The sequence below is a fragment of the Sapajus apella genome, unplaced genomic scaffold (assembly GCF_009761245.1).
Source record: "Sapajus apella isolate SASKATOON/1434 unplaced genomic scaffold, GSC_monkey_1.0 scaffold28, whole genome shotgun sequence".
NCBI lineage: Eukaryota > Metazoa > Chordata > Mammalia > Primates > Cebidae > Sapajus > Sapajus apella.
In genome coordinates, this window is record NW_022436968.1 from 19,842,233 (window position 1) to 19,864,746 (window position 22,514).

The 22,514-nt window shown below is 35.9% G+C and overlaps 1 protein-coding gene across 6 annotated transcripts in view; it reads left to right on the forward strand.

Moving 5' to 3' along the window:
- CHN1 (chimerin 1) overlaps nt 1-22,514 on the forward strand; it is a 194,544-nt gene that overhangs the window by 102,738 nt on the left and 69,292 nt on the right. For 5 of the 6 annotated variants that reach the window (XM_032292893.1, XM_032292895.1, XM_032292891.1 and 2 more), the window contains one exon: nt 12,110-12,398. In XM_032292893.1, the coding sequence (XP_032148784.1) occupies nt 12,110-12,398 (289 nt within the window). Of the gene's footprint in view, nt 1-12,109; nt 12,399-14,342; nt 14,421-22,514 lie in introns of those variants that run through there. The other variant, XM_032292898.1, reaches the window with a different exon arrangement.

The following is a 22,514-nucleotide window of genomic DNA, read 5'->3' on the forward strand; positions in this document are numbered from 1 at the left end:
ATGTTACCCAGGCTGGAGTGCAATGGCACGATCTCGGCTCACCGCAACCTCCGCCTCCTGGGTTCAGGCAATTCTCCTGCCTCAGCCTCCTGAGTAGCTGGGATTACAGGCACGCACCACCATGCCCAGCTAATTTTTTGTATTTTTAGTAGAGACGGGGTTTCACCATGTTGACCAGGATGGTCTCGATCTCTTGACCTCGTGATCCACCCGCCTCAGCCTCCCAAAGTGCTGGGATTACAGGCTTGAGCCACCGCGCCCGGCCTTAGTATGGACATTTTAACAATATTAAGTCCTCTAACCTATAAATATAAATGTGTTTCCATTTATTTGTGTCTTCTTCAATTTCAGTAATGTTTTGTAGTTTTCAGTATACAGGTCTTTTGCATGTTAAGTTTATTCTTTTTGATGCTCTTGTAAGTGAAATTGTTTTCTTTGGATTGTTCATTGTTACTAAGTAGAAATATAGCTGATTTTTCAGTGTTGATTTTTGTATCCTGCAGCTTTGCTAAATTCATTTATTGGTTCTAATAGTTTTCTTCTGGAGTCTTTAAGGTTTTCTACATATAAGATGATGTCATCTGTGAACAGAGGTAATTTTACTTGTTCTTTTGCAGTTGGGATGCTTTTAATTTCTTTTCCTTGCCTAATTGCTCTGCCAAGAACTTCTAATACTAGGTTGAATAGAAGTAGTGAGAGTGGCCATCCATGCCTTGTTCCTGATCTTAGAGGAAGAACTTTGAGTTTTTCAGCATTAAATTTGATAAAAGGTGAGAACTTTTCCTCTATGACCTTTGTTATACTGAGGTAATTTCCTTCTATTCCTAGTTTGTTGAGTGGTGGTTTTGTAACAAACAAAAAAGTCATGCAAGAGTGCTGAATTTTGTTAGCTACTTTTTCTGCATCAGTTGAGGTGATCATGTGATTTTTGCCCTTCATTCTTGTCCGCGTGGTATATTACATTTATTGATTTTGTATGGTGACTCATTCTTTCATCCCAGGGATGAATTTCACTTGGTCATGTTTTGTGTGTAATTCTTTTAATGTGTGATTTAATTTGGTTCACTAAGTTGTTTAGGATTTTCGTTTCAATATTCATCAAGCATATTGGTCTATAGTTTTCTTACAGTAATCTTTGTGTGGCTTTGGTATCACAGTAATGCTAGCATCATAAAATGAGTTTGGAAATATTCTTTCCTGTCTTAGTCTGTTTGTGCTACCATAACCAAATACAGCAGACTGGGTAATATATAAACAATTGAAATTTATTTCTCATAGTACTGGCATCTAGTAAATCTAAGACCATGGTGTTAGCACATTTGGTGTCTGGTGAGGGCCCAGACTGTGCTTCCAAGATGGCAATTTGAACACTGTGTTCTCACGTTGTGAAAGGAACAGAAGGGAAAAGGGGCCAAATCCCGTGTGAAACCTCTTTTATAAAGGCTTTAATTCTATTTACAAAGTAAGAGCCCTCATGACCAGATTGTTTCATAAAGGCCCCACCTCTTAATACTACTGCATTGGAGATTAAGTTTCAACATTAATTTTGCAGGAGATACAAACATTCAAATAATAACACCTGCTCAAGTTTTTAGAAGAGTTTGAGAAGGATTGGCAGTTATTCTTTTCTCAATGTTTGGTAGAGTTTTTCACGGAAGCCATCTGGTCCTGGTCTTTTCTTCATTGGGAGGTTGTTGATTACTGATTTGATCTCCTTGCTAGTTATAGGTCTGTTCAGATTTTCTGTTTCTTTATGATTCAGTCTTGGTGTAGGTTATATGTTTATGTGAATTAATTCATTTTTAGGTTATCCAGTTTGTTGACATATAATTATTCATAGTCATTTCTCATACTTTTTATTTTTGTGGCATCAGTTGTAATGTTTCTTGTTTCACTTCTGATTTATTTGAGGCTTTGCTATATTTTTCTTAGTTAATGGCTTATCAATTTTGTTGGTCTTTTTAAAAAAACTCATAGTTTAATTGATTTTTTTCCTCTGTTGTTTTTCTAGTGTCTATTTTGTTTATTTTTGCTCTAATCATTGCTGTTACCTTCCTTTTGCTAATTTTGGGTTTTATTGGTCCCTTTTTCCCCCTAGTTCCTTGAGGTACATAAAGTTATTTGATTGAGATCTTTCTTTTTTAATGTAGGTGTTTACCACTATAAACTGCCTCTTAGTTCTGCTCTTGCTGCATCCCATAAGTATGTTGTGTTTTTATTTTCATTTGTTTCAAGATATTTTCTAGTTTTCCTTATGAGTTCTTCTTTGACCCATTGTTTTTTCTTTTTTTTTTTTGCCCATTGTTTTTTCAAGAGTATATTATTTAATTTCCACATATTTGTTAATATTTTAGTTTTTCTACTGCTGTTGATATCTAGTTTCATTTCATTGTGATCGGAAAAGATACTTGGTATGATTTCAGTCTTCTTAAATTTTTTAAGACTTGTTTTGAGGCCCAACATGCGATCTAACCTAGAGAATATTCCGTGTATATGTGAGAAGAATGTGCATTCTTCTGCTGTTTGGTGGAGTGTTCTGTATGTGCCTATAAGGTTCTGTTGGGGTACAATTGCTCCTATTCCTTGTTGATTGTCTACCTGGTTTTTCTATTCATTATTAAAGTTGGGTATTGAAATTTCCTACTATTGTGTTACTATGTATTTCTCCTTTCAATTATGTCAGTGTTAGCTTTGTATATTTGGGTGTTCTAATAGGTATCTATGTATTTCTTCTTCTTTTTTGAGATGGTCTTGCTGCATTGCCCATGCTGGTCTTGAACTTCTGGGCTTAAATGATGCTTCTGCCTCAGCCTCTTGAGTAGCTGGGACTACAGTTACACGGTACTGCACCTGGCTAGGTGCCTATGTCCTTATATTTATACAGGCTTAAGTGTTAAGTCATCTGTATCATTTCCCTTCTGGGATATTCTGGCCTATATTCTTATATTTATATGTGCTATATCTTCCTGGTGAATTGACACTTTTATCATCATATAATGTCCTTCTTTGCCTCTTGTAACAATTTTTTACTTAGTAAAAGTCCATTTTTTCTGATAAAAGTATGGCCACCTACCTTCCTTTGGTTACCATTTGCGTGGAATATCTTTGTCTACCCTTTTGCTCTTGGCCTATGTATTTTTACATCTAAGGTCAGACAGTGTATAGTCGCATTTTGCTTTTATATTCATTCAGCCACTCTCTGTCTTTTAACTGGAGAGTTTAATCCTTCTGTGTTTAATTACAGATGGGGAGGACTTACTATTGCCATTTTGTTCATTGTTTTCTGCTTATCTTGTAGCTGTTATCTCTCTTCTCTTGCTGCCTCCATTTTTGTTTCATTGATTTTTTTTCCATTGTTGTACTTTTATTCCCTTCTTGTTTTCTTTTGTGTAGTTCATTTATATACATACACACACATACAAACATATTTATTTATCCTGGTTAGAATTCTTCAAGCTTCTTGAATTTGGATTTTTATATCCTTTCCTCAAACTTGGGATATTATTTCTTCAAATTAACTCTGCTGCTTTTTCTCTTTCTGGAATTCCCCTAATACCTATATTAATAACACTTCATAGTATCCCATAAGTCCTTTGGGATTCCTTTACTTTTTTTTAGTTCATTTTCCTCTTTGTTCTTCAGGGTCTGTAATTCAAATGACCTGTCTTTAAGTTTGCTGATTCTTTCTTCTGTTTTATAAAGTCTGCTGTTGAACCCCTCTAATGAATTTTTTAATCTATTTATTGTATTCTTCTGTAGAATTTATTCATTTCTTTTCTATAGTTCCTCTGTCTTTGTTGATTTCATTTTGTCATGAAGTTTTTTCCTTGATTTTGTTTAGTTGCTTATCTGTGTTGTCTTGTAGATCATTGAGTTTCTTTTAGATGTTTATTTTGAATTCTTTTTCTGATGCTTCATAGATATCCATTTCTTTGGGTTTGGTATCATGAGATTTATTTTGTTCCATTGATTGTGCTATTTCCTTGTTTCTTCATATGCTTTATGAGTTCATTCTTATTTTTAGCTGAGTGTGTTTGAAAAAAATAACCACCTTTTCTAGCCTTTATGTATTGGTTTCATAGAGGAGAAAACCTTTATCAATTAACCTGTATAGAGATTCTAGGGGCCTCTAAAACCTTTTAGGGGGGATGTGTTTTCTTTGGGCTTTGTGTGTAATTTCCCAGTTAGAGAGATTTGCTGGTTTCTTTTTCAGGAGCTTTTAATCTCTTGCTCCCTCTGGTATCTGTGGGTAGTTTTACAGGTTCTTGGTCAACAGCAGCAAACTGCCCCCACTCTCCCCTGAATCAAGTGAGACATTAGTCCCTTGAGTGGCTCTCTGAAAAGTTGGAACACCATATTCACACTCCACACTCTTCTTGCTCCCACCTTTGGTGGATTCACACTGAGCTGCACTGGCTTCTCTGTGGCACCATAGGACCTCTTTTGCTGCTGCAAACCATCCTTACATTACCAGTTCCATTGGTGCTCTGAGTGCTCTGAGGCAAGAGAAAAAAACAATTCTTCAAGAAACCCTCTGAAAAGCCAGTGTTGCATGCATGTTCCACTCTTCTCCCCACTGCTCTCTCCCATCAGCCCAAAGCTGCAAGCAGAGCTGAGCTGTGCCAGGTTGGAGAAGAGGTTATTGTGGATAAAGTGAAATGACTCTTCTTACCTTTCAGTGCACTTCTTCTGGGCTTTGCACTTACCTGAGTACTGCAATTTCTTAACTGGTTTCTGAAGTTCTCATAAAGATATTTTGATTTATTGTTATATTACCCTTATCTTACTAAATGCACTGAATGTTTTTTTGATTTGTCTCCCCTCAACACCCCCATATTGCCCTTTCTTCCTTGAGTATAGTAGAACAGATCTGTGAATGCTTTATGTTATCCCCAGGCCACAATAGCTGCCTTATGGTTCTTGTCATCCTTCTGAGTGAGTGTTTCTCCCTCCTCTTGCTCCCCATCTGCTCTTATTTCAGACAATTATGTAGCTTTTGGCTCAGCTTATGCTCTCAATTGTGGTCATTCTCTAAGCTGCAGATTGACCTTTCCTGCTAGAACTTTCAAAATTTTGCCAACGGCTCCAATAACTGTTTGCTGCCAGGTTTTTAGGTTCACTTAAAAAAAAAAATCTGTTTATGACTCAGGTGTTTAGATTTTTAGAGATCGTACCTATGTGCAAGGTTATATTTGAGTTTCCATTGATATGGTTTTGCCTGGCACTTTTGATCATATAGTTATTAATTTATTTTCTGAAAAGATCTTCACATGTTCCATAAATATACCTAAGTGCAGGTACCACCTATAGTAAGTTTTATAAATCTGTCTGTCTTTAAAAATGAACTGAGGTCCTCCAGGACAGAAATGAAGTCTTGTTCATCTTGGTTTCCTTAAACCTTGTGTAGTGGTTAGCATACACTTGGCTTATTTAGTAGAATTGCATTGAATAATAAATTGTTAGAACACTTTTCTGTGATACAGTTCTTTACATAAATAAGAAATTTCAGAAATCCATTTTTTGTTCTGTTAACACTCTTGTTTTAGGATCTCTTAAGTAGACAGATATTCATTATTTCTTTTTTACGTTGCTCTAAAAGCTACATAGCCTAATTATGGAGCTTTTGGTAATCTTTTTGTCCCTGTGATTTTAAATAAATATAGGTGGTCAATTATTCAGAACATGCCTTTGCAGTCAGTCCTGGATTCAAACTGTTTCTTACATTTTTTGTATGACTTTGGGCAAGTTACTTTATCTCCCTAAGTTTTCATTTCCTTACCTATAAAATAAGGATGGAATAATACCTCCTAGAGTCATTGGAGGGATTATTTGAGATAATACATACATAGTGCCTAGGATATAACACTCTAAATATATTAGATAGTATTATTAAAATAAACACAGAGATACATTCTGTATTACATTTTAAGCCTTTTGCTTATTAGCCATTAAAAGTCAACAAGTGGTAACTATTGTTATGTTGATAATTCTTTTTTTCATCTAATAAGTTGATTATATCTGATGCCTAATATCTTCATTAGAGACGAGAAGCTAATTAACCTCAGAAACTAAGTAGCAAATACAAATATGGCTTATTGCTTTTCCATAGCTGGAAATCCTAGTCTAGTTGTGTTTAAAGTCTGAACCATTAACAGTTTTCAAGAGGGAAAAACTATGTGATAGGATCCCTCAAATGCATAATATTCATGATCACAGTATATGTCCCATAATCTTTTCTATTTTACTGGATGCTTAATGTGGTTTCCAGGTTTGGCCATTTATGGACATTGCTGCCAGGTGTATATATATGCTGGTACATATAATCACACATATTGTCTAGGATATTACCTAGGAGTAGGTTTAATACATTGTAGGGTATGCATATATTGAACTTTAGTAAATAGTATAAAACCCTGTGTTAAACAATATAGCAGGTACTAGTTATGTTAGCTACTCTGTATCCTTGCTGGTGCTTAGTATTGTTAGCCTTGTTAAATTTTGCCAGTCTGAGGATTTATTTGCAATTACTGGACTACTCTGTGAGCACAGAGTAGTGCTTGGTGTGGGTTCTATTTTCATCCATTGTATAAATGTGTGTTCTTCCATTATAATAAAATTTTTTGAGTTATCTCTTTGATTCCTTCCCCTTCCATTTTGTCTTTTCTCTCTTTCTACAAATGTTGGACTTTCTGGATTGATTCTCTATCTTAATTCTTTTCTCTCCTTCTTTTAATCATTCTGTCTTTTTGTTCCTTAAAATTTTTCTCAACTTTTTCTTTTTTTAAAATTTATGCTATATTCCTTTTTCTACATAGTCTACATTTATTCCCTTTTTACATCATTGTAATGTTTTTTGGTTAAGTTCTATTCAAGAATAGGAACAGGAAACATCTTATTTTGGGTTTTTTTTTTAACATATTTTTATCCCCACGCATGACTTTGTCTCCTCTAACTTGCTTTGCTTCTGTTTGGATAGTCTTTGTCTTTCATGAGAGGAGTTTTCCTCTGATGTCAAGTGGTTCTTGGCTGACTGATCATGCTTAAGCATATGGGACTCTAAAAAGCTGACTGGTAGTTCTGAGATCTTGGAGGAAGCCTGACAATTATAGGATGATGGTCTCTACTCTTAAATCTTTTAGTTGAGTTGATCAGATTTCCAAGAGTAGAATCTTTCATCTATCAAGAAAGGTACAAGCCTTCTGATAACCTCATGGTGAAGAGAAATGGAGGTATCAATTTCTTTAGTATTTAAATTTTGGGTATTTAAAACTTTCACTTAGTTTTCAAGATGATACCTCTGCATGTGTTCCCTCAGTTCACAATCTCCCTGTTTTATCCTGCCTAGAGAATAGAACTTAAGTCTTCTGCCATGGTGGGGAAGGGCTAACAATGGGGACAGGATTGGGGAGGGCAGGGGAAATATCCCTCTGCTTCTTAAACAGACTTCGAGTTAATCTTTCTATATCAGTTCCACCTTCCAGAACTATATCAGTTCCACTGTTCAGAAGATTGCTTCTTTAGAAGTTTAGTTAGGCAAATTGGATTTCTTCTTCACTGAAAGTGATTTATTTGGCCAAGGAAATATCATTATGAGTTGATGTAACTTAATACTTTTCCCCATAGTCCAAAATTAATAGCAAGATAAACAAAAATCGTAGCCTAACAAAGTTTTAGATAATAGATCATTTTACTGTTGTATATAACTATGCTCTCTCTTCCTTAGCCTTCCTTAGTTCATAGAATTCATCTAAATTTATTTTTTAGTATTTAATTAAATGCATCATCATATTCTTACTTCTGTTTTAACTTTTCTTCCAAGAGTATCTTATGATTGGATGAATGTATGAGATATTTATATTTCACTATTAGATTAGCTTTTCTGACTCTGGTAAACAACACGCAAATATATATTTATGATAAATGAAACTGCTTTTGTATGTTGGTTTCTGGAAATACTTCTAACATTTTATTGTTAGCTTAGATAAGTGTGTTGTATATGTTTTGTTTTCTGTTTGTTAACACAAAACATCTGTTAGCTTGGAGGTTTCCTTTGAGGAGATTCTTCCAAATCACTTTGGCCTCAAATTAGAATTAATTCTTAGTTTTGTAAAAAGTAAAGTAAAATTCTGAAAGCTATTCTTTATATATTTTTTCATCATTTTTATCTTCTAGACTGAATTTTTTGTCAGTATGATTCATTTGCTGAAAAGTAGGAAAGATGGTATATTAAGGATTTTGTTTATTTTAAAAAGACATTAGAATTATATATTTGAAGTTCATTAAATGCATCTGGGCACAGCATTAAACAGCTTTTTAAAACAGGAAACCCAAAACCTGAAATCACCGGAGAAAAATGTTCTTTCTAGAAAGCGGTATTATGTACAACAGTAGCAGTTAAAAGCCTTTCTTTTCTATTTGTTTACTATAGTACCACTTTGGAGAAAATAAATTTTCATCTTGTTGAACTCTACCTAGGTGAGAGTTGGGCCTATATAGCTTCAAGTATGTTCACCAAGGAGTTAGCAGCTATTAAGCAAGGGCAGAGTCAGATAATAAATACAGAAAAGATGAAAAGAAAATTGTCCTATAAAAGTCAAAGGAAATGATTTAGCATCAACATTTTTTACAAATCTGTACTCTGCATTCCACAGTTCAGTAGTTGTCACGAGGTCCACTTAGTATGTCCCGCTTTCAATATATGTAACTCTCTTAGCTTTCTCCTTTGAATTCAGAGACCTCATTCCCAGGACACAGTGGAAAGACCTTCTTTGCTTGCTGCTCCTCCCTGCTTTGCACTCTGTTGTCTTCCCACTCTGTTTAACCAAGTGGTAGATATAAACTTATTCAGAGACATCCAGAAGAAAATTTCACAAAGAGCTCCTCCTTGCCTCTTGTTAGCTGTAAAGTAAATCAGTGCAGAGATGTTCCTGTACAGCAGTGTTGCCAGTTATTTATTCAGCCATCTTCCATGCATATCTATTGAATATTTTTGCTGTTTTACTTTAGTGTTGGTAACTCATTCTCTCATTCTCTGCAGGGACCTAAGCTAACAGAGAAAAAGAAGGGAACTACCATTCGTGCCTACTGTATATATTTAGCTTGGACTTGAATATCCTCATGTAATCCTCACAGCCATCTGGGGTAGGAGGATGTTATTCCTATTTTTTAGATGCAGAATCTGACGAATGATTTTCCCAAAATCACCCAGCTAGGAAGTGGCAGATCCAGGATTTAAACTTACAACTGTCTGATGCCAAAGCCTAAGGTTTTCTCTTAAACATATAGGACCCACATTTGCCTGCCCCTCCCCAAACCCTATTTCAAGACTGCAGGAGAAGACTGCAAGGGTGCTTTTATACTTGGACATAAGCAGTAGCTCTGAGATCTTATGTAAGCATAACTGTTGTGCTCCAAGATCTTACTAGGCAGTGAGTTTCTTGGTTTTTATGGTGTGAGGGAGACGCCGGATTCGTTGGTTTTGTGTATCACTTTTCAGAAACTTTCTGCATAAGAGCAAGATTCTATATACATAGTTATTAAAATAATATGAAGGTGAACTTTTTAAAATTTAGCATTTTGTGTCTTTGTATTGACCTGTTTTATGTTTATGTCTTTACCATTGGGGTTACTGAAGGACTAGGAACTTTATTGTGAACCACCTAATACTTGACGGTAAAGTACCAGTAAAGACAGTAAAGTGTTTTGTTAACTATTTGTTGAATAAATGACAATATGCAAGCAGTAAACTTCAAGAATTCTTTCTTCTTCCTTAGATTTGGAATCTTCCCCTTTATGGCTCTTCTTATGTAAAATAAACACATCCATTCCCACCTTTCTCAAAGATTTTCTGTCCTCTTTTTCCTCTTCTAATCCCACAAAGCACATTATGCCTTTCAGATAAAGAAAGTGGAGAAGTCTCTGATAGTCTGTGCTGTGGTGCTGTTCCTAAGTAACTTCCCAAATAAGAGAGTAGTTCAGAGTAGGCCAGGGAAGTTTGGCAGTTCTCTTAATAAAATATAATGTAATTTTTCTTTAAAAAGATCAATTATAATTCCAAAATGGCAATTTTTTTTTCCTCTATGTGGCAAAGTTTTAATCAAACCATGTTATAAGTTATTTTAGTTATCTGATCATCTTCCTTAAGACTGAAAGTTTGATTGGATTAGAAGCCTGGAGCTGAAGTACAGGCAGAGGTGGAATTAGAAATTGTGGGTAGGATCTACTGAAGTCACTAGTTGAGAAAGAGAAAAGGACAAATAAGGTTTTTTGCACAGCTCCTTACAGGTAGCTAGGCCTCTTCTTGGATGAGTTAGGTGTGTCCATTGGAAAGAAGTAGGAAGTTAACTCTAGGCTTCCACCCTTCAACGAAACCATTCCCAATGCCGCCATCTTCCCTTCATGCTTTGTGCCCCCCATACTTCTCAGATTTCAGAAGGCTGTTGAGTACTAAATGACTGACACCATTGCTTGAATTTGGAACTACCCACTGTAAAATCATAAGTCCCAGGAGGGACTTATGGTAAAATGGTCTGACCCCTCACTGAAATGTCTTTGATACAACTGAAATATAAAGGGGCTTAATGCTATGTGTGTTTATCATTGTAAGAGTCTTATAAAAGCTGTGAAGTTGCTTTCCATGTTGCAGATAATGTATATTAGAAAAAAGGAAATTATGAAAGCAGTATGTTAAACTGAAAAACTTTTATATTTAACTTTGGTGTAGAAATTTCACCTTCCTAATTTTTTAGGCTTTATAATAAAAATTTACTTGGGAGAAATGTGTCTTTAATATTAGAGGAAAATGGAGAACAGGAAAGTGTAATTATATGGATAGTTCACTTAAGTGTAAATCAAAATTTGGTTGTTGCTAAAGGATGGATAAATTATATGTTAAAAGGGCCAACATGGATAGTATGTTGGATTCTAGATAAAATCGTTATTAAAGTCTAATTTGAACCACAGAAACAGACATGCCTTTGGCCATTATTTTAAAAGATATTTTATTTCCTTTCCATATTTTATTTCCACATTAAGATGTTTCTAATGCCTATCCATTTGGAATATCACCTATACCAAAAGAATTTTGTTGTTTTAACAAGGTTGTAGTCCCATTTAACACTTTACTTAAACAGCGTTTATTTTAGTATTTTAGTTCATCCATGTTCTGTGTATTTTTAACAATGAAATTAAATATATACTTTGTGACTTGTTTAGTTTTTAATTAGGCTCACTTGGGGTTACATTCAGGAGACCATGACACTGGCAGCTCTTGTTGCCTTGAATTCCTACAAGGACACTGATGTTAATCACGCCAAATTGGACCCATTTCTGAGGTTTGCTGCAGGAAGAAAAAAACTGAAATTATCATAAAAGTAAACCATTCTTCAGTTGTTAGAACACATCATCAGAACATAAAATTGAAAGCAGAATTTCTATAGTCCAATAGCTTATGACTTTTGTGCCGTATATATTGCAAACATTTCTTGTACAGACCTAACCAGCAGACAAAATAATGACTGTTTAAAAAGGAAATAGTAAATACTTGGCCTGTGGCCACAAGTAGCAAAAGTGTGTTTCTGTGCCATCCTGCCCTGCGTGACTCAGGAGGCATGCTCTACTGTAAGTGATTGCTGACATCATATTCTGGTTAGCCCTAAATGGAGCTTTCCTATTAAAAGACATGACTGCTGAGGTCTAAAGTACATTGACTATTCTTATTGATCAACTTGAAGAAAAAATGTTAGTATAGAAATACCATCTGTTATGGAGTTGACCAATTGAATATTGACTATGTTTTAATAGGGTGCAAGTTTTATTTTCTCTCATTTTTCCCACAGGCATAATAAAGTGGTTTAAAAAGATAAACAAAAAAATTCTTCCTTTTAGGGTAGGCATGCTTTTGACTAGTTGTCCCTAGTTATTGCAAATTCATTCTTTGTGTTCAAATGTTTAATTTTATATATTCCAGACAATTCAGAGATTAGCCACAGCTTATTTAAACAAAGAAGACACACACAAAACAAAGCATAGTTGTTGTTTTTTTTTTCTGTCAGAAAGAATTCAGTTGCTTACTTTTCTTAAAAACATCTTTCCCATTTCATTGAGGCAGATTTGGAAGTCAAACCAGAAACTTCAGGCTCTACTACGATGGCAAGCACTTTGTTGGGGAGAAACGCTTTGAGTCCATCCACGATCTGGTGACTGATGGCTTGATTACTCTCTATATTGAAACCAAGGCAGCAGAATACATTGCCAAGATGACGATAAACCCAATTTATGAGCACATAGGATACACAACCTTAAACAGAGAGCCAGCATACAAAAAACATATGCCAGTCCTGAAAGAGACACATGATGAGAGAGATTCTACAGGCCAGGATGGGGTGTCAGAGAAAAGGGTAAGCTACTATGAAACCACACTTTATCTTTTTCTGTTTGGGGTTCTTTTAAGAAAGTCATTATTGCCAGAAGAGATTAATTTCTCCACAGTGCTTTGGAAAGTATCTGCATTTTTCTTAATGTCTAGTTTCTGTGGTGCTGAGGTTTGCATATAGCTAATTCTTGTTCTAATAAAATATGTCGGGTATATTTTTATACTCCTGGTTGTTTTCTATTTTATCAGTTTCACCATTTTAAAAATATGTTGGAAAAATGGCCCCTAGTAAAAAACAGTTCAGAGGCTTGACAACAGAAGCATAACTCCTGGTCAAGAAAAGATAGCTACTATTACATAAGTAATTAAGGGGGTCGCATTATCTGTCAAAATTACTTTTTTGTTTTCCTTAAAGACAATTCAGTTTATAAATAGTTGTGGTCTTAGCGTGATTTTATATATGTGTATGTATATGCATACATTTTGGGAGTTAATCATTCTTGAGTGGGAAGAGGATTTATCTCTTTATAATCTGTTAAGTAATCAAATGAGGAAGATTTACTTTCCTTGAATTATAAAAGACAATTAATTTTAAAAGACAATTTAAATTATTTAGTTGTCATATTTTAATTGCGATATATTTCAGGTCAACATAAAAAGTTTTAACTTCTTGGCATTAAGATTATTTTACTTTTGAAAATTGTTCCCAGCCTCCTCCTTACCTCCAAGAGAAGAGTAAGAGATTTTCCTGATGTTTTATATTGTGTGACATTTAGTTGGAGTCATCTTACATATTATAATTGGAACTGTGTTAATTCATTTTTATGTTTTTAAGAACCTTCAATTGCTAAATCAAAGAAGTGCAGTAGGTTTTGAGCTTGGATTCTATCACCAAATAGATCTGTGTGCAAGTTATAATAACTGATTTGTCTGTGCTTTTGATTGTCTTATTTGTAAAATTATAATAATGGTCAAGTTGCTGTGAGGAGTGAGATAGCTAGTGCTACATGGGCACTTGGCACATGTAGACACTCAATATAAGCTTGGTAGCAGTGTTATTATTATAACAGTCATCTTACCTCAAGGCAGTGTCCTCAAATAACTTCCCATTACCGTAGAGTATTTAGGTACAAAATGAAAGTTTGTGTCCAGCTCAAATTTTAGTTTTTGGCAGATCTTAACATTGGCATTTTGTGGCTACAGAGAAACCAACATTTAAAATTATAAACTGTAGAAAATGTATAAAAATTGTTTTTTATATATCCATATTTGCTAGGAACCACAAATCTTGTTTGGAAGTAGCCAGAACTTAAAATCCTAAATGCCTGCTGTATTTAATATTGTTCTTTTCGTGGTCTACTTCCCATTTTCTCACTATTGGTTTATTTTCCATCTATGGCATTTTTCAGTAATGCTTGTATTTGAGTATCTAATACTGACTTTCTGTTCTCTGCAGATATGCTAGAACATTCTAAGTCAGCATTTGTGAAATGTTTAAAAATGTGTACATGTGAGTCTTTCAAAGTTCATTAGCCTAATGGTAACCTTTGCTAATGCAATCTATACATACTTTCCAACACCAATGGACTTTAGCTAAAGACACTTAGCTGTTTAACATTAGGCAAGTCATTTGACTTCACCAGGCCTTGGTTGTCCCCCCATCAAAGTGGAAGTGATTTTCACAGAGATAGTAAGCTGAGGTGGATACCTAGAAGACCCTTGTAGCTCCAGGAGTCATGATTCCTTGTGTATTCTAGCAACTTTCTATGTTGAATTCCCTGGATTCTTTTGTGCTGGTGGACAGTGATAGCTACTAAGAGTGAAGTTGCTGGCACTGGGAAGTACCTCTCTGTGGCAGTACATAATTAAGAATCATTTAAAAAATTACTCTTTGCTTTAAACCGCATGCATCTTAAATCTAGCTGGCTTAAAATCTACTCACTCAAAAATAGATTTATTTTATTTACAGGTGTCATCCAACAGGACAGGGTTGATGACCTGTTCAACAGCTTGAAACATTGATTCCCTGTCACAGTGGATGACATTTGTAAGTAAAGACAATCATGTTTAACTGATTTAAAGTATCTATTGACACAAGTATGGTTTAATACATATTTAATGGGCCCTTAATAGCTAAAACCCCTCTTGTCCATGAATTCTTTACCTCAAAGGCCAAAAGTGTTGGCTTTGCAGGAATTAGCATGCTGTTATGGAAAGATACTAGTGTTAGAATTAAGAGCATGTTCTAGTTCTACTACAAGAATGAATTTTGTATGTCATTTTGGGCAAACTGCTTCACTTTTCTAAGACTGTATTTCCCTAGCTTTATGGGAGGGCTTTGGACTAGGTGGTCTCCAAGATGTGGTTTTTCTATCCTGTGATCCTCTAAGGAGCATAGGTATTGCAGAAGAAAGACAGCATAGTACCAAAAGGAATACCTGTTGGGGTCCTGAGAGGTGAGGTCTGTTTTTAGCCTACAACTAATTGTATGACTTTGGGACAATCACCTAACCAGTCTGGACTTCAGTTTCTTCATAAAAGATAAGGCATTTTCTACAAAACATTAATTTCACAGGATTTTAATAAGTACTGCATAAATGGTTCTTTGCTCAAATAGGTTTGATGAAAATGAAGTTTTTTAAAAAGTCTGATTCTTTCTATAGGCCTTCTCTGTGTTGTTCATGACCTAATACGATTATGGGTCTCTAAGAGTGCGCTCATGCTTATTTGATCACCATGCCATTATTAAGAACATTTTTGATAAATAATGTTTCATGAAACCCACTTTGGGAAATTTTGAGCCAGGTAACCTCTTAAGGTCTTTCTTTGCTTTAAAATAGAAAGAGGAGAATTCCAAGCATTTTTATTTGTTTGTTGCAGTCCTAAAGATGTAAGTTGTGCATCTGAGCTTTTAGGAAAAGCTGGCAGGATAATTTCATGGCCATGAAGGTTTTACCATGAGGAGTGAATCCTGAAGATTATTACTTGTCCCTAGGATCTGGTAGCCTGTTGTGAGGGAAGAATATCTTTTTCCAAGTGATAGCTATGTCATTTTTCTCATGAACTGTTTAAGTTGCTTCCTCGGCTTGAAATATCAATTAGAAATTTAATAAACGTTTTAAAACGTTGAAATAGATAAAACTATTTAATCATGAATTGAAAAAATTCAATTAGTTGAGAAGCCAGAAACCTTTCTACAATGGCTTAATTTAGCAGTCCAGACTGGCCAAGAGCCCAGCTATTATTAGTTACTTCTTTCTATTTATCTTGGAACTGTATTTGAATAGTTTGATATTCCAAGTAGTGAATACAATATGTTTGCTTCAACAGATACTGGACCAATGGCTGAATGCAATAGTTTTTGTGATAATTTTACATTTAATAATATAATTTTAGTTCCCCTAAACCATGCTTTCAAAATGTCTCATGTAATTGTTAATAATATAAACTGTCAAACAAATGATATAATTTGCATTTCAGAAGCCATACTGTGAGCCAGAACTCTGAATCTAGGCAGAATGTCCTTACTTTGGGATTTTGTCGTCTAAGATCTAAACCTGTCCCACATGTAAGGATGCCTGAGATCTCAAGGGTGTACAAAATGAATTTTTTTATTTTATGGAACTCTGGCACACTAAATAACCTATGTGTGTCTCTGTGTGTATTTTTTCCTCCCCTCTAAGTTTAGAATGGATGCAGTGCTTGACACATTGTCATATCTATCTATCTATCTATCTATTTTTGAGACAGAGTCTCACTCTGTTGCCAGGCTGGAGTGCAGTGGCGCAATCTCAGCTTATTGCAATCTCTGCCTCCTGGGTTCAAGCGATTCTCCTGCCTCAGCCTCCCAAGTGGTTAGGATTACAGGCATCTGCCACTACACCCAGCTAATTTTTGTATTTTTAGCAGAGAAGGAGTTCCATCATGTTGGATGATGGTCTTGATCTCCTGACCTCACGATCTACCCGCCTTGACCTCCCAAAATGCTGGGATTACAAGTGTGAAGCACTGTGCCCAGCCATATTAATTTATTTTTAAGGAATTTCTTTAACATTTAAGTTTCATTTTTGAAGAATTCTTTTGGGATCACCAGATTGTGTATTGTATCGAAAATCCTTGTGAAATTTTGAGTTGAAATGTAATGGGTCCTTGCCAAAAACTGCCATAACTACTTGAATTCTTTGGATACCTCCACAAAAGGATAGGAGATTTTGTTCCCTGGAAGAGCAAAAGGTGCATGGTCAGTCTGCTTTGTTAATTGACTTAGTCTCTCACAAAGCAAGTCTTCTAAATGTTTTTCCTTTGCTTGAAAAATATACATAGGCCGTTATCTGTATACATGTAATCTCATTGTAGAAGTCAGCGGTAAGGTGATACTTAATCATGAATAAAAGTAACAATACCAGAGGAGTGCGTGGCACAAAGAAGTTTGCAGAAAACAGTTGATTTCTTGATTTTGTGCCTTGCCAGTCTTTTGGGACTTTTTTGTCATTCCTTGTGCATGCTCAAGCTGTGCTCCTCTTTTTGTTCTTCTCCCTCTTAGCCCTGCCTTTTAAAATCCACTTCTCACTCTCCCCCAAATTTACATGCCCAAATCTCCAGTGTGGCTTGTTCAGAGTTAAGATCAGTTGTTCCGGGGTGAACAGGCTCTTAGAGATTGCCAGTTGTGCCCAGGGTCACTGATTTGCATTAAAAAGCCAGTTTAGTAATTTAGGAGGAAGACTACAACTTCTGCACAGAACTTCTCATAGTGTTTGTATCTATAAACAGCCTCTGTAAGAAATCAAGTAAAGTTTAAAAAAAAGAAAAAGCCTACAGGGTCAGTATATATTGGTCTGTGTGGTCCTGAGCAAGTCCTTAACCTCCCTAAGTCTCAAGTTGCCCCATTCTCTAAAATGGGGATTATGGATACCATTATTACACTGTTGGGCAGCAGCATTGCAAAGAATTTATAATGTGGCCTTCCTAGTAAATGTAAAGCATTGCATGAAGAATTATTGCTTTCTGGCATCAGAGCAGTCCCCAACCAGATGCCCATCCCTGGGTCCTAGTACTATCCCCCAGCTTTTGCTAGGAACAGCATGTTCAGATTTCTCTTAAAGATCCATCTTTTGAGTGCTTGAACGGCCCTTTAAGTTCACAAGATTGTTGTCATATCTTAGGAGCAAAGGGCTCCTAATTGGTTTATCAAGAAAGCAGAGTTTCTCTTTTAATCATACGGTGATTGCTCTGTTTCTAATCAGGATACATATGCCTTTGTCCAATAATTCTCTAATGACTGTTAAGACCAAAATATATTATTTTCCTGTGGTATTTGCATTTTAGTATAGACCAATATTTTAACTCTCCTTTCCCTGAATGTAAGACAAGTCAAGCTTTCTGCTTCTATGCCTGTCAGTGAACTTTTATTAAACCTGCTCTCCATGTTGAGCCTGTTACCATCTTTCAGATTTTCTGTAAGTCTGTTTTCTTGACTCGAGCTGGGACAAACCCTCTCCTCCTTTGCCTTTAATATCTTTACATTTCATTTTCTAAATAGTCTTTCATGAGCCATCTATATAAACAATTTCTTCTTGATAGTCAGAAGTTATGTTGGACCCTTTTTTGTTTGAGACAGGGTCTCACTTTATCACTCAAACTGGAGTGCGGTGGTGGTGCACACATGGCTCACTGCAGCCTTAACCTCCTGGGCTCAAGTGATCCTCCTGCCTTAGCCTCCCAAATAACTGGGACTCAGGCTGTGCACCACGATACCTGGCTAATTTTTGTATTTTTTATAGAGATGAGGTTTCTCCATGTTGCCCAAGCTGGTCTCAAACTCTTGAGCTCAAGTAATCTACCCACCTCAGCCTCCCCAAGTGCTGGGATTACAGATGTAAGTCACAGCGCCCGGCCTTATTTAAACAAGTTAAGAGCAAGGCAGGAAAATTACCGCCATTTCTTCGTCAGTTTCCTGAACTAACTAACCTCCTATCAAAATTAATTGCACTTAATTCAACATTTATTGTATGCCTCCTATTTGCAAGGAAACAGGCTAGGCTCTGGAAGAAATAAAAGATGTTTAAGATTTAAGTCCTGTCTCAAAGAACTTAAATTTTAATGTTTCATTATTTCTACCTATTTAATAACAGGCATCTTGAAAGCAGAAGACAAGCTGCCTTTATTGTCTATATATATTAACCCAGGCATTAAATAAATATTAAGTTGGGCTCACTTTGATTTGAGTTTGCCGTTATCATAGCCCAGCAGACCACAGAAAACACTTTTGTAGATAAGAAAACTGATTTTTCAGAATAATGAATAAACAATTAACAAGATTCTGGCATTCTACCCCAGTTTCAAGGCTTTTGTCCTCCAGTATTGTTTCATTTGTGACTCGACACCTTGAGTTTTATATAAACAGTTGTTGACTGACCAAATAAAGGACTTTTTAAAAATGAGTTCAGCCAGATCCAAGGCCCTAATAGAAATCAGTCCTGAGACGGAGAAAGAAAAACACAGTCATTCAGTTTGATTTGCTACTATATATTTTTCCCTTAAAGAATTCAGAATCCTTAGAATGTCCTTGGGAGGTGGGAAGGGTCATTCTTCATTCTATGATTAAAGCATCTGAGGAAGAAAACAGTTGTCTTTTGTGAAATGAAATAGTTTGTGAGGGTGGTGGCTAGATGCTCCTCTTTAGGGACATGTTCAAAGCAGCCAAGATGCTAAGTGGCCAAGCTCATGGCTGTCAATTGTGTATTGGGACCATCTACACCTTACCAGAGAATTCCATGCTGTAATGATTTAAGAAAACTCAAATGAGGCCCTGGAAATTATTTGTGTGAATTTCATCCATCCTTTCATCTTATCACTCACAGAATAGATGAGTAATTGAAGGCCATTAAGGAAAACCAGATGGAAACAGGAAAATGGAAGATAAACATCAGTTCCCCAGTTCCAAAGAACCAGGCCAACGGAAGACCAAACATGTAATGTTCCGAGCCAGCTGTGGTTTTGGAAGGTTTCTGTGTCTGGGCCAACTAAACAAAATCACTTAAATTACTGAATTTGAGGGTTAGGAGAGAAAGCTATTAGAAATCCTTTCACAACTGCTACTTCAAAGTCTTTATTTTGGTGGGGAGATAATCATTGTGGCAAAATCTTCATCCATCTAACTTTTCAAAACAGGAATCAACTCTCGTAGCTTATAGAAGAGTAACGCTATTTGGGGTACAAAGCAAGATGAGGCTATCAAGCAGTGGTTCTGGTCTTGGCCACGTTGCTCACACACTATCTTTGTGGGCAGTTCTAAAAGAATCTGCTTTCCAGTTGTAAATCCTCATATTAGGGCACATGCCCAGTGCTCTGGATCTCTAATTATCATCTTATGCTTTTTGCTCCGTCATATTTTCCTTTTTTATCTGGTATCATTTCTCCTTTCTCTTAGTATTTCTACCTCTCAGAGACTGGAAAACAATAGCCATGCCTCTAAGCCTTTACTTATGAAAACAATTATTTGTATATAGCCTCATAAATTAGTCCCTAACTCTTTGGAGGCCTCTTTCAAGTTACTACAACTGGTTAAAAATGCTTAAACAAAGATATTATATTGCAATAACTGGATTCTTTCAGGAGGAAATTATAGGCAGCTATCTTATCCTTGTCTTTATGTCCCTTTTAAAGTATGCTGCATGATTTTCACTGTGGTTTGTCAGTAACTTGAAGGAATCAGCCCTATTCTCCATTTTGTTAGCTTCTAACACCATTCAGTGAAAATTCACTAAATGGTGTAGGTTTGTTGATGGCTTCATTTGCATTCTTAGATTTTACATCTATCCAGTGTAAACATTTTCCTTGATAATATCGACACTGCTGCATCTTGTACTTACTAACAATGTTTAGTAAAAGGTTATCTTTACTGTAAAACTTCCCTCCAAGAACAGGGACTTTTATGCAAGCTGCAGATTGTTTGGCACTTTCTTAAGAGATTTACACCCCTCTTCCTTTCACCCACTCAACAGGAAGGGATCTGTGTTCTTGGTATAGTTTGCTTATTAACTTCAGAATGGCTTTGGGCTGCTGCCTAAGTTCATAGTGAGAAAAAAGCTTAGTCCTCATTCCTTGAGAAAGTTCTGTTTTTCTTTATAATGTGGAAACTACAAATGAGCCTATATCTCCATGTTTCCAAGAATTCTTAAAAAGTTAACTTTTTAAGGTTAGTTTATATATAGTAAAATGTGCAAAGCTCTGTGTACAGTTTGATGAGTTTTAACAACTGTATGCATCTGTATAACCAACCCTACAATCAATATATAGAAACTCCAGAAAGTTTTCTGATGCCCTCTTGTAGAAAATCTTACCCATACCCCTGTTCCCAGGGACTTCTATTAGGACAAGAAAAATTTTAAATTGTTGACATAACAGATGACATCCTATTTTTAGTTTCTTATATTTGAAGTACTCCTTTCTTTGTTTTCAATCTTTTTTATATATTATAAGCATATCATCTAATTATCTTTAAATATCTACCTTCCTTAACTCCAATTTTGGAATATAAAATTTCTCAGGTTGTTTTTCTTGGGGAAATATGAGCAACAAAGAAATTAGAGGTGTATAGTAGTCATTACAGGGCAGTATAACTTGTCGAAGGTTTTAGTCGTATCATTCGGCAGTCTTCACTTTTTTTTTTTTTTTTTTTTTTTTGAGGAGTCTCACTCTTGTCACCAGGCTGGAGTACAGTGGCATGATCTCAGCTCACTGCAGCGTCCACCTCCTGGGTTCAAGCAATTCTCCTGCCTCAGCCTCCCGAGTAGCTGGGACTACAGGCACGTGCCACCATGCCCAGCTAATTTTTTGTATTTTTTCCAAATATTAAAGAAATACAAGTTCTTTATTAAAAAATTTGAAAGACATAAAAAAGAAGAGGCTTACTCATAGCTGCACCATTCAAAGACAACTTTATGTTAACATTTTAATGAGTTTCCTTTTAGTCTTTCTTCCTATGCATAGATTATTGTAAACTTTTATATAGTTTTTGTTTGTTTTTGTTTTTTGAGACAGAGTCTCTGTTGCCAGGCTGGAGGGCAGTGGCACGATCTCAGCTCACTGCAACCTCCACCTCCTGGGTTCAAGTGATCCTCCTGCCTCAGTCTCCCAAGTAACTGGAACTACAGGCACGCACCACCACACCTGGGTAATTTTTTTTGTGTGTATATATATATATATATATATTTTTTTTTTTTTTTTGAGATGGAGTTTCACTCATGTTACCCAGGCTGGAGTGCAATGGCGCGATCTCGGCTCACTGCAACCTCCGCCTCCTGGGTTCAGGCAATTCTCCTGCCTCAGCCTCCTGAGTAGCTGGGATTACAGGCATGCGCCACCATGCCCAGCTAATTTTTGTATTTTTAGTAGAGACGGGGTTTCACCATTTTGACCAGGATGGTCTCGATCTCTTGACCTCGTGATCCACCCGCCTTGGCCTCCCAAAGTGCTGGGATTACAGGCTTGAGCCACCGCGCCCGGCTTTTTGTATTTTTAATAGAGACAGGGTTTTACCATCTTGGCCAGGTTGGTCTCAATCTCTTCACCTTGTGATCTGCCTGCCTCAGCCTCCCAAAGTGCTGGGATTAAAGGCATGAGCCACTGTGCCTGGCCAACTTTTATATTTTAAGAAACTCATGTTCATTGCTTACAAAAATAATAAAACTATGAGAAACAATAAGAATATAAAAATTACCCCAGATTACACCATTGACAGGTAATATAACTAATAATACCCTGCTGTGTATCCTTCCAGAGTTGGGGGCAAGGAATGTTTCTTCTATATTTCTAAATTACTTTGTAATTTGCTTTATTGACCATTAGGCGATGAACAATTTTTCCATGTGAGAGTGTGTGTGTGTGTGTGTGTGTGTGTGTGTGTGTGTGTGTATACATATATATATATATATGTATTTCTGTTTTATGTTTTAAATGCCTATATAATACTATATAATATTCCTTTGTGTTTATATGTAGGAATTTAGCGAGTTCCTTAATTTTTAAAAAATTTATTCATTCTTTATTCATTGTGTAATGAACAAGACCATCATGGCTCTGTTCATGAAGTTAAATTTTGTTGTTCACACCCAGAATACAAAAAAAGAAATTTTAAGAT